This window comes from Olea europaea, chromosome 12 (assembly GCF_002742605.1).
Source record: "Olea europaea var. sylvestris chromosome 12, O_europaea_v1, whole genome shotgun sequence".
NCBI classification, from domain to species: Eukaryota; Viridiplantae; Streptophyta; class Magnoliopsida; order Lamiales; family Oleaceae; genus Olea; species Olea europaea.
This window is the reverse complement of record NC_036248.1, coordinates 12,895,738-12,908,054: the sequence shown is the minus strand read 5'-3', so window position 1 is coordinate 12,908,054 and position 12,317 is coordinate 12,895,738. Positions and strand designations below refer to the sequence as shown.

The following is a 12,317-nucleotide window of genomic DNA, read 5'->3' as shown; positions in this document are numbered from 1 at the left end:
CTGTAAGTACTTCAAAACGATATTAAAAAAATAATATTTCGAATTCATTTAATATTGCATAATGAGCCCCAAGATTGAAAATGAAAACACAATTTAAATTTTAAAAAAAATAAAAAAATTCTGTGCACAGACCTTTATGATCCGTGCACGGAGCTTGCAAGGCCCGTGCACAAGACTTGCAAGGTCCGTGCACGGCCTGTCTGCACACCTCCGTGCTCGAAGGCTTCAATAACTTGGAACAAATTTTTTACTCGTAAGTATACTTACATTTTACAAATATATACTTAAAAATTGAAGATGCCTATTTTGACAATTCGTAACATTTGCTACGATTGACTGTTTCTACTTATGAGTAAAAAATATTAACTTAAATTTTATTAAGTATAAATATTTAATATTTTTAATTAAATATTAATAAAAAGATTTCACTATCTACAATATAAGAAGTTATTTATAAGTAAAAAATCATTTGAAATTATTTAAAAGTAATAAAAAAAGATTATATTGAGAGAATTGTCACGAAAAAAATAATAAACACCAATAAAATATTTGATTTTTTTAAAGAAAAACGAGTTATACGCATATCTTAACCCTCACGTTTGATGTACGTTTAACTATTTTCGATATTCATTTAAATCATTCGATGTATCTAGGATATAGTTCTCGAAATGAGTTTCGGGAGAATATTGTAGATTTATGGATTCGACTATCGTGTAATTATCGATGAATTTTTAAAGTTAACTCGTTATCGAAATTCTCGAAATAATAGTTTCAAAATACCTATTTTGACGCCCTATAACATTTGCTACAAATGACCGTTTCGTACAGCGTTAACGACATATAATACTATGCCGTGAGTACTTCAAAATGATATTAAGAATGTAATATTTTGACTTTGTTTGATATTCCATAATAAGCCTTAAAATGAAAACAAAAACACAAGTAAAAAAATTAAAAAAAAAATTAAAATTTGCTTGAGCTCCGTGCACAGAGGCTTTTTTTTATTTATTTTTTTATTTTTTGCAATTTTTATTTTTTTCTTTAAATAACTTGAAACAAATTTTTTACCTGTCACTCTTTACATTTTAGAAATATACTTAAAACTTGAAATTAATATTTTTCGCTTATAAAAGCTTTTACAATTATAAGTTATTTTTACTTTTAAATAACTTTAAGCAATTTTTTTACCTATAAGTAATTTTTTACATTTTAGAAATATTTATAAGTAAAAAATATTAACTTAAATTTTTTTAAGTATAAATATTAAGATATATTTTATTTTTTAATTAAATATTAATAAAAAGATTACACTATCTAGAATGTAAAAAGTTACTTATAAATAAAAATTTATTTTAAGTTATTTAAAAGTAATAAAAAACACATTATATTGAGAAAATTGTCGCGAAAAATAATAAACATCAATAAAATATTTGATTTTTTTAAAGAAAAAATACGAGTTATACGCATTTCTTAACCCTCATGTTTGATGTACGTTTAATTATTTTCGATATTCATTTAAATCATTCGATGTGTTTATGATATAATTCTCGAAATGAGTTTCAAGAGAATATAGAAGATTTATGGATTCGACCACTGTACAATCATCGATGAATTTTTAAAGTTAGATCGTTATCAAAATTCTCAAAATAATAGTTTCGAAATACCTATTTTGACGCCACGTAATATTTGGTACGAATGGTCATTTCGTGCACCGTTAACGACGTATAGTATTATGCCGTGAGTACTTCAAAATGATATTAAGAATGTAATATTTCGATTTCGTTTGATATCACATAATGAGTCTTAAAATGAAAACAAAAACATAAGTAAAAAAAAAATTAAATTTGCTTGAGCTCCGTGCATGATGCATTTTGCTCCATGCACGAAGGCTTTTTTTTTTTATCTTATTATTAGTCGAACGTGATTTTTTTAATTATAAGTAACTTTTATATTTTAGATAGAAATAAAGAATCACTTTTATGTAATAAAAAAAAATATATATATATATATATATATATATATATATATATTTCAAAAATATTATTTATTACTATTAAAATTATATTTCTCCCTTACTTTGAATCTGACACATCATGCTCTTTCTCCATTTTCTCATGCTATCAACTATCAACTGTATTTGTTGAAATAATTTTCTTTTACATAAAAGTGACTCTTTATTTCTATTTAAAATATAAAATATCACAGCATTGTGTGTTAGATTTACAGAAATATTGCAGTCAAATGGCGTGCAAAAACTTACATACAGTGTTTTTTAATATAATTCTTCCTGTTGTCAAATCAGTTCCAAAATTGGTTAAGTGTGAAAACGAATATGACAAAAATGACCAGTAAACTTCCAATCTAGTTCAGATATATATATATATATATTGATTAGAAAGAGAAGGAATGAGGGATTTGGTTCGCCAGTCTATTCATCACTCGTCGATTTTGCCCGTCCTCCGGCTGGAATTGAATCTCACAAATATGAAATATTGAAAAGGAAAGATGAGGAACCGAGGGTTTTGGCGAAGCAATCTTTACATCCTCGTTGGCGCCTTCAAACAATTCCAATCGCCAAGAAATGCTGATGTTCGAAATCGATTAACTTTATTCAAGAGAGCACTCAGCTCATATTCCACTGCCACCCAAACTTCAGAATGTCAACCCCAACTTTCTATTGATTTAATCAATATTATGGAACACAAATTATCCGCTATTCAACACAGGAATGCGTATCTTCAGGGCATTGTCAATCAGGTAATCCAAAACAATTAGTTTTTTCGTCGCTCCCCTGTCACTTACTGTTGTATATAACGTGTTTGTTAAAATACCTCTCTCTCTCTCTCTCTCTCACGCTAGTTTTAATTGAAGACAGCCGGATGCCTTGCCTGAAGAATATTCGAGGGCCAACAAGGAGCTACGGAGGCTTGGAGATTCAATGGATCTTATAACGGAGTTGAGGACTAAACAGAAGGTAGTTGATTCATTTTTAGTATGAAGCTGAGTTTAAGAATTTACTTACATTTAACTTCATTTATTTAATTGTAAGTCGTAAAATTTTCTTGATATATATTTGGATAAATTGTATTTATAAGTAGAGCCTTGCTACAAGGACGTGGCTGTGCCCGTTTAGATAAACCCTTAGTAAAGTTAAAATGCCAAATGGCCATGCTCATTCATCCTATTGTAATATGTTGTTGCGTAAATTTGAATGCTGTTTGATTTGATGGTCCTGTTTTGCAGGAAATTGAGGGGCTCAAGCAAGTGATAGCTGAAAGCCAAGACGATAAAGACATGCACGAAATGGCTTCTGAAGAACTTGGACAGGCATTGGAAGAGGAGAAGCGGCTGCAGTTTCTTTTGCTTAAGTCATTGCTACCTAAGGATGATGCAGATGAGCGCGACTGCATTTTGGAAGTGAGAGCAGGTATGAAATGCAAATGGAGCTCAAATGTCCAACTATTTGAGGCATACTTTTGCAGGTTCATTTTATGCCGATAATATTTGCTGACCATTACTATAATTTATTTTAGGAACTGGGGGGGATGAGGCTTCTTTGTTCGCAATGGATATATTCAAAATGTAGGTGGCTAGTACTATATTGTATATGCATGATCCTACCAGTCAATTGCTTCTTTTAATTTTCTGATGTTTTATCTTACAATTATACATCAGGTACGAAAAATACTCATCGAGGAAAGGTTGGAAATTTGAAGTTCTGGATTTGGCAGAATCTGACCTTAAAGGTTACAAGGTTTGTCAAGCAACTTTTGTCATATAAGTCTTTAGACAAATTGTCTCTATCATTCCATTTTTATGGTTGCTATTTGGAATGATTGATTGTCATCTGCATCAGATACTTTTACCCATATTATCGTTGCCTTTCTAAACTGTTCTTAGAAATGTGCATTTTCTTGTTAGGAAGCGAGTGCAACAATCTCTGGATCTGGCGTTTACGGAAAATTGAAATTTGAGAGCGGAATTCACAGAGTGCAGGTTTTTTTTAATAATTTTTTTTTTTTAAATATCTTGTATCTTTGGCAACTGGATATTACTTTCTGTTGTTCTGCTAAAATTTTGGACATGCTTTTGCAGCGAGTTCCTGTGACGGAGAAATCTGGACGAGTTCACACTAGTGCTGTGTCTGTTGCTATTCTCCCTCAGGCGGATCAGGTGCAGATCCCTTCAATCTGATGTTCTTAATTTGATTATTGTGGAAGTTTAAGAAAAGAAAACAAGAACCAACGGAGTGAATTGCCTTGTTCTTCTATATTCTATTTCGTTTTTGCAATCATTTGAGGTTGAATCCAAAATTACAAGAACCACTTATTCATAGTGTTTATTTTTTATTTATTTATTTATTTTTATCCTAGGTTGATGTGCAATTGAGGAATGAAGATTTGAGAATTGATACATATAGATCTGGTGGTTCAGGCGGTCAGCATGCAAATACCACAAATAGTGCTGTTAGGGTTACTCATGTTCCATCCGGATTAACCATTGCCATACAGGATGAACGATCCCAGCATATGGTGAGAAAGTTGAAGTGCAATGGTTTTCATCCATCCTTTTCTGATTTTACCTTTTGCTAAGATTTACATTCTTAGGCCCCGTTTGGTACCCATTTTTGTAAAAATGATAATGAAAAATATAGTTGTTACGGGACTCACACAAGAGATAGAAAGTCAAATATGGCGGTTTGATGTGATGAATAATGATTATATTTTTCATTTTTGTGTTGAAAGAATGGAATCAAACGTGGGCTTACTTATAATTGACATTATTGTCTTACTACATATAAATGAACCATCATTCTGCACGAATGCTGAGATGTAACTCTGCACCTTCTCCCTATTTTAGTTATGCCATACACTGCTGTCATGATGATTATCTTGTTTCTTATCCTTTATGTTCATCGATAAAATTTTGTAACATCGTGCAGTAATTTATTTCTTACACGTGCTAGCCATATATGCTATAAAGGAGTTGAGTTATAATTTATAAATACTATTTATTCTTGATCAATTTTTATTCACTTTGATCGTCTCATGTTTTTCTGTATCTTCTACTAGAACAAGGCCAAAGCACTCAAAGTATTGTGTGCAAAGTTATACGAGATGGAAAGAACTAGGATTCATGCAAGTCGTTCAAGACTTCGAGCTGAACAGGTTATTCCATTTTAAGAGCTGAGCAGGTGTTTGGTTTCAATGTAGAGATTATAAAGCGATACCATTGTCTTCTCTCTCTTGATTTTTACTTTTTCACACCTTCAACAGATTGGCAGCGGGGACAGATCTGAACGCATCCGTACATATAATTTTCCTCAAGGGCGCGTCACTGATCATCGTGTCGGCATCACTAATCATTCAATAGATGGCATGATGCAAGGAGATAATCTGGACATATTCATAGATGCTCTTCTTTTGCAGCAAGAGATGGATGCAATTGCTAATTTCAGCTCTACTCAGTGATTACACATTTACGCCGATGTTCTATCTGGAGTTTACAGCCTCAGATATGTACCTCTTCTTTAGACCTTCTCTATTTCTGATGAGTCCCACATGCAGCTTTTCCGATATATATAGTATGCCATGATAAGAAACGGATTAGACATGGGGAAAATTACTCACACTTTATACAAGTAAACCCGAGCTTAGAAATACTTAAAAGCAGATGTTGTAAAAGAGTGTATTACAAATTCTACGACATGATTCATGGATGATTCCTTGTTAAAATCTGCTCGGAACCCTTGTAAATGCATATTTATTCATGCGGTTATAAATTTCAATATGATGATCAATTCAGTTTTCATGATGAACGGTTTGATATCACGTGAAGTTAAATCGGCATCCTTTTGTTGTAAGGTTTTTCTCTTATTTCGTTGGTATTTAAACTAATCTAAGAGTTCGGTTGTCTCCTATTGTTTTCTTATGAATTATAGAAAACTTTGGACTTCTCCCTGATTTCAATTTGTACTCAATATTTTGCAAAATTATTAAGGGCCCGTTTCGCATAGCTTCCTACCTTCTTGTTTCTTTTTCTTGTAGAACACCTTTAAGAGGAATCTACCTTAACTTTTGTTTAGAAACTAATTTTTAAAAGAACTTCCTATTTCGAAAGTGCCTTAAGAGAAAGTCACATTGAACAAACTTCTTCTAAAAGCTAATCTAACTAGAAGAAGCACTTTCATAAAATTAGTCAAACAAATTCAAAAGCAACTTTTGAATCTTAAAAGCTCGTTTAGGCTTTTTAAAAATCAAGTCAAATAAGTTTTAATTCTTGACGCATGTGATGCTAGTCGAGACAAGAAGGTATCTTTGATTAATTTTATTTTTCATAAAAAATATCATTTTTTCATTCAAATTCTTATTTTTGGAGTGTTTGATTGACAAATTTTTTTCTTGGAAAGTCTTTTTGAACTTTTGGTCACGTGAAACGTTATCATATTTTCCTCGGAAACAAGGAAAACATTTTTTTTATGGGAAGGGTGATTTTTATTTTTCAGGTTATTTTCTCTCTCTCGTCTACTCATAAATAAAAAATGTACAAGTATAATATTTTCTAGTTTAAAAATCAAATCAATCAAACACTTTTAATTAATAATTTCAATCCAAAGAAGTTATAAAGTATAAACAATTGGATTTGCTATTTTCTTTCCATATAAATTTTATGTTTGCAATCAAATCTACCCTTAGTTTAAAGTCATTTCATAGCCTTTTTTAAAACAAAGGTATAAATGCAGAGGAAAATTGAAAACTATGCTAATGTCCTCGGACAGTAGTCGGTAACCTTACCAGCCAATGTTCTGATAGGTGTAAAGCTGATAATATAAAAAAAAATAGTTCTTCATCTAATTGGAACCTACTGTTATATTGTAAATTTAACTGGTTAAGGGGGGAGAAATTACAACATGCAAACATTAAATGAAAATAGATTAATTGACAATTAAAGTTTTTATACATATTTTTATCTGTTATCGTCGTTCTGGATCAATGCAAGCCTCTCATGTTTCACTGCCTCATCGTCTGTATAGTTAGTAGGAAGGCTAGCCTCCTCACTATAATTGAAATTTCCACCAGGTACATGTAAACCAAAGAAACGATTCTTTGAATTCTCAAATATATGTAGTGGCAACGTACAACTTTAATTCTAACCATTGGTTTTTATTTGAATTCAACCTCCTTTAATTTCCCATTAACCTCCCTTGACTTATCTTGCGTAGAAAAATTTGAAGAATCATGGCAAAAGGAGAGTAAGAAATTAGTGCATAAAATACATGAAAAATGAAGAAGTCTTGAAAACCATTGTTTAATGAAAATTCGCACAAAACTTGGCATTTGGACCTTGATAGAGTTCTAGACCATCGATGCGATCTAAAATATAAATTTGTAGTGGAGAAGTGCAAGTGATTCGACCATGCAAAGATATTGGAAACTTATGCACGTTTTAGTTTCTTGAACCGAATTTCATTATTTGGCATGTTATAAATTCTCACACCATTCGCTTCCTCTCCGGATTTGAACATTGGAGACACTTGAAAGGTATGAGTAGAATTAACAAGCGAAAAGAATTCCGACAAAATGAAAAACGCAATGAGTCTATGGCAAACAATCTTGGTGCACTTGTTTCATCGCGTAGTCGGTGAAAAAACCTAGTTCCTCTCCCAAACGCATGGCGATAGGTTTAGTGGTGGACGCTCTTTTGCTTATAAATTAATCAGATCATAAATAGTTATAAAATTTTGCAGAGCATCGATGATACATTGGGGTTCCAACTTAAAAGCACAAGTGTAGCCCTAGAAAGAGGGCTTAAGCTCTCAAGTTCTAACGACGAGCGACAAGTGTTATCATATTTTAATAAGTTCAAGTATTAACATTCAATTGCTTGGTTCAACAGAAATAACAAGAAGAACGAAGCAGTATACATCTATTTTTATTTCACTTTTCTCAATTGCTTTTTAATTACAATATATATCCAGAATCCATTCTATGCAGCGTTTATATACAGTCCAGAAATGCTCTGTGTGGAAAAGCTTTGCCTCATATCAATACCCTGCCATTTATTGCTTGCTTACCTGTACATTTGAAGCTTCAGGGCAATTTTTCAATGAAGAAATCCTGACAACAATTGGCTAGGAGAAATTTGTAGTGGAAGAAAACTTTCTATGCTACAAGTGACTTTCCAAGAGATTATGCAACGAAATCTTCCCGGAGTTATTTGGATCGAGCTTGCTGAACTGCTCGCATATCTGGATTATATCTTTTTCCCTGATCTTGCCCATCTCCTTGAGCTTGTAAATTATGTATTCCGATTTACTGCCTCATTGTAGATTGTCAAAATGGTTAGTGTGATAGTTTGACTTAAAACAGCAAAACGGAATAGATGATTCTTCTGTTCTTTTAGCCACCAGAAGCTCTAATACATATCAGATTATGCAGAAAAACAGAAATAGAAGTAATCGTTGGTAGGGCATACGGCAGTAAGATTGAGTGTCTGAAGTTAGAGGTTAATGGATGCAACATAAAACTTCACACACACCCCACCCCACCCCACCCTAAAGAAAGTAAGCAGTTATTAATAATTTAAAAAGGGCATGAAAATGAACGAGGCACAAGTAAACAAATTGGTCTGCAGCTTCAAGAACAATCAAGGATTTTATTTGGGGAAAATTGCAGCCGAAGTACCAAACCTTTCGTTTATTAGCAGACTTTGCCCAAACATTTCATTTGTATCACTGTGAGTACCAAACCTTTAAAAAATGTGCAACTCAAGTCGAAATTGATGGTTTTCGTCTGTTTGACCACAAAAACCGTCGGTTGACTCCAAAAATTAAAAATTTAATTATTTCCCCAAAATAAGGTAAGGACATTTTGGATAAAACACATTTTTCCTATTAAATCAAAAATTTTAAAAAATAATAAAACCACAATCCATCCTCATTTCCTTCTTCCCCAAATCAAAACCACTCCACCCAATCACCACATTCATCGCCGACAGTCACCACTACCCACCGACATCACCACTACTGCCCACCCAACAATACTCACCAACAAGAAAAGCTTAATGATTTACCTCATTAGCATCACCTTTCAACAGCCCTCTTCACGTCGAACCTCAACAAAAGTGGAAGGAAATGGACCACTCAGCCTCGTACTTCATCCGGATTATGATTAAGACCATGAATGAAATCATAGACTCCTTCTTTTTCAAGGTTATGCTGCTATTTGAAACTGCACCTAGCGCAAGAGGAATCATCTTAAAGAAAGCATGTTCTTGCCAAACATCTTGAAGATTAGAGAAATACAGAGTCACGGAATTAGAGCTATGTTTTATCTCTTTCAATTTGGAACGAAGTTCAAAATTTTGGAAAATGTTTCCAAGATCAGATTACAAACAACGAGCAGCGTTCCAGACTTCTTTGGAAGGCTGATTTTAGGTTCCATTAAATTAATAAGCCGAGCAAGAACAATAGAGTTCTCGAACAGCTAAGTCATTGTGTGGAATTAGTAGGGTTAGGAGAAGGAAGTTCACCGGTGATGTAGCCTAGTTTTCCTCAGCCACAAATGAAAATTTTGAGGGATTGAGCCCACTATAGGTAATTTTTACCATCTAATTTGTGGGATGTAACTTGAAGAGAAGATGCATCGCAACCGAAAAAGGAGGCAACATAAACTGGAGCTAGACGCTCGACCTGGGACTGGCTAGAAGTTGCATAGACAGTGTAACCTTATGAGTATTGTTGGGTGTGCAGTGGTGGTGATGCCGATGGGTAGTGGTGGCTGTCGGCGATGAATGTGGTGGTTGGGTGGAGTGGTTTTGATTTGAGAAAGAAGGAGATGGGGATGAGTTATGGTTTTATTATTTTTTTTTTAATTTTTGATTTAATTGGGAAAATGTGTTTTATCCAAAATGCCCTTACCATATTTTGGGGAAATAATTAAATTTTTAATTTTTGGGGTCAACTGACGATTTTTGTGGTCAAACAGACGAAAACCATTAATTTCGACTTGAGCTGTACATGTTTTAAAGATTTGATACTCACGGTAGCACAAATGAAATGTTTGGATAAAGTCTGCTAATAAACGAAAGGTTTGGTACCTGGACTGCATTTTTCCCTTTTATTTGAGCCTCAAATTCTTATGATCGAGAAGAGGATAAATCTTTAATCAACTGTTGGTCCATGTTCGTCCTTATCTGCTTTTTTCTTTCTTTCTTTCTTTTTGGTTTTATGTTTTCTTGCACATGCCCTCTTCTTCTCCCATATAAAGTCCAATAAAGCTCAATTTAAACACTGTCACCCATATAATCTACTAATGGGAGTGCAGTTGAAAGATATTTAATGTAGTTATACAACTTATCAATTTTGAAACAGAACTCAAGAAAGCATACTAAGCTGAAATGGAAGAATATAAATGAAATCTTGTTGGCATCCTTACCTAATGAAACCACTGTTATTGATATCGGCAGCAACCAGGTCCCCAACAGTTATTTTGCGATGCAACACCCAATTAGTAATTTTCCGGTGCCTCTTGTCGATTCTTGCCTCCGCCAGATACAGAAATGCCCGTGCAACCGCGAGTGTGGAGAATAATAGCCAAATCGACGCGAACAACCTCCCTGGCAGAGTCTTGAATGCTCTGTCCCCATATCCGACTGTGGTAACAGACATAACTGATAAATATACAGAATCCACCCAATCCAAATGTTCCACAAAGTACAAAACCAGAGCCCCAATTCCAATACAAAGCACAACCACCCCTAATGCCAAACCCACCTTCAGTCTAATTCTCATTCTTCCCTTAGCCACATCCACTATGTAGTCCCTGGCAGAAAATTTCCCGTGTTCTTTTTGTTGATTCTGTTTAGGTGCTTGGATGCCGGCTAATATTACACTCTCCTGCAAGTCAAGCACATAATTGACAACCCCACTAAGCAGAATGTCGATGAATCCAAAGCCTACCAACACGAAAACACAAGCAAACACTTTTGTGACCGGCGTTAACGGGGCAATATCTCCATATCCTATGGTGCACATAGTGACGATACAGAAGTATAAGGCATCCACCACCGGATGAGTCTCGACACTAGAGAAATTATCACGGTTGAATGAATAAATAACGACACCGAGGGCCAAGTAAATTAAGAGCAAAACAGCAGCCTGCCTGACTAAAGTAACAGACTCTGACTCAAAATCAGGATTTTGGGCATGGTCAGACTCGGGCTGTTTCATTGCAGACATAGCAGGGGCAGTCTTGCAGCGCTGAATTTTCTTGCGTTTAAATGAAGAGGAGGGTCCCGGAGGAGGAGAAACAGTATGAAGAAAATCATCATCACTAAGTAGAGCGTCTTCAATATCTTCGTAGATAACTGGGGATTGGATTTTGATATCATTTTTGTTCAAAGATTGAGGGATTTTGAGAGTGAAATCATGAGGGAATTGAGGAGAGGCCAACGATGGCTCTGCTTCCATTCATCCGGCTGAAATTATTAGTTGAAATCCCAAAAAGATTAAGATTATGAATGACGTTGAGATTGAGCCGCCATAAAAGCAATAGAACGATCAGCAAATAAGAGGGACAGAGAGAGGGGAGAAACAGAAAATTATTATTTGATGAGAAAGAATAAAAAAATGATAAATGGATTATGGTTGAATGATCGACAACCTTATAAAAAGCGTGGGACCCCACTTCCTACTAGTAGTGTGCCAATTGGAAATCGTCTTCTACCTTCAAACTTCCAGTAGCAAGAGAGATCATTTCACGGTCACTCGAGTTCAAATGAAATTTCATATTGGTTCTCAAACTATTTTTTGACCAATTTAGCCTCCATTTGGGAAGAAATGGTTCCTTTGGCAAACTTTACAAAGTAATTTATAAATGAATCAAAATTCATTCTCACATGTTAATAGGTCGACAAGTATTATACACTTATCCACTGCTTATTTTTATGTATTTATAAATAGCTAATTGGCACAAAATGTCTTCACTTTTTAATGTTTTTGTGTAAAACATTCCCACATTTCGTTTTTTGATAATTTCATCCTTACTTTCACATTTCATTACTGAAAAGATCCTTTCATTCACCCACATTAGATGCTCCGTTAACTTGAAAAAAGATAGTTAGCACAAAATATCCCACAATTTCAATGTTTTTTTGTGCAAAACATCCTTACCTTTTGTTTTTTGGTAATTTCATCCTCACTTTCACCTTTCATCGTGGAAAATGTCATTTTATTCATCCACCATCAAATATTCCGTTAACTTAACAAGTGACCGACCAGGGCCCTATTGATGAATGAAAGAATGGGAGGCAGACCA

General features: G+C 34.0%; 2 protein-coding genes across 6 annotated transcripts; one reads left to right on the top strand and one right to left on the bottom strand.

Moving 5' to 3' along the window:
* The first annotated feature begins 2,386 nt into the window (after positions 1-2,386).
* LOC111405702 (peptide chain release factor 1) lies at positions 2,387-5,814 on the top strand. 3 transcript variants are annotated; one of them, XM_023034702.1, is made up of 10 exons: positions 2,387-2,757; positions 2,876-2,974; positions 3,244-3,427; positions 3,534-3,582; positions 3,676-3,754; positions 3,922-3,996; positions 4,096-4,173; positions 4,374-4,532; positions 5,073-5,168; positions 5,277-5,814. In XM_023034702.1, exons 1-10 carry the CDS (start codon positions 2,506-2,508, stop codon positions 5,469-5,471), a joined length of 1,266 nt encoding a protein of 421 aa, XP_022890470.1. In that variant the 5' UTR covers positions 2,387-2,505; the 3' UTR covers positions 5,472-5,814. The 3 variants fall into 3 exon arrangements, with proteins under 3 accessions (XP_022890470.1, XP_022890472.1, XP_022890471.1); XM_023034704.1 differs by having other exon boundaries at positions 2,426-2,757; positions 2,860-2,974; XM_023034703.1 differs by having other exon boundaries at positions 2,588-2,757; positions 2,872-2,974.
* A 2,093-nt stretch (positions 5,815-7,907) lies between these two features.
* On the bottom strand, positions 7,908-11,635 carry LOC111405701 (two-pore potassium channel 5-like). Of its 3 annotated transcripts, none has more exons than XR_002704851.1 (3): positions 10,437-11,635; positions 9,073-9,236; positions 8,230-8,315 (listed from the first exon to the last, which is right to left on the bottom strand). XR_002704851.1 is itself a non-coding variant. In XM_023034701.1 (2 exons), the coding sequence occupies exons 1-2, from the start codon at positions 11,468-11,470 to the stop codon at positions 8,168-8,170; spliced, it is 1,182 nt and encodes a 393-aa protein (XP_022890469.1). In that variant the 5' UTR covers positions 11,471-11,634; the 3' UTR covers positions 7,908-8,167. The 3 variants fall into 3 exon arrangements, 1 of the variants encoding a protein (XP_022890469.1); XR_002704852.1 differs by having other exon boundaries at positions 9,073-9,230; XM_023034701.1 differs by lacking the exon at positions 9,073-9,236 and having other exon boundaries at positions 7,908-8,315; positions 10,437-11,634.
* Between the last annotated feature and the right edge of the window lie 682 nt (positions 11,636-12,317).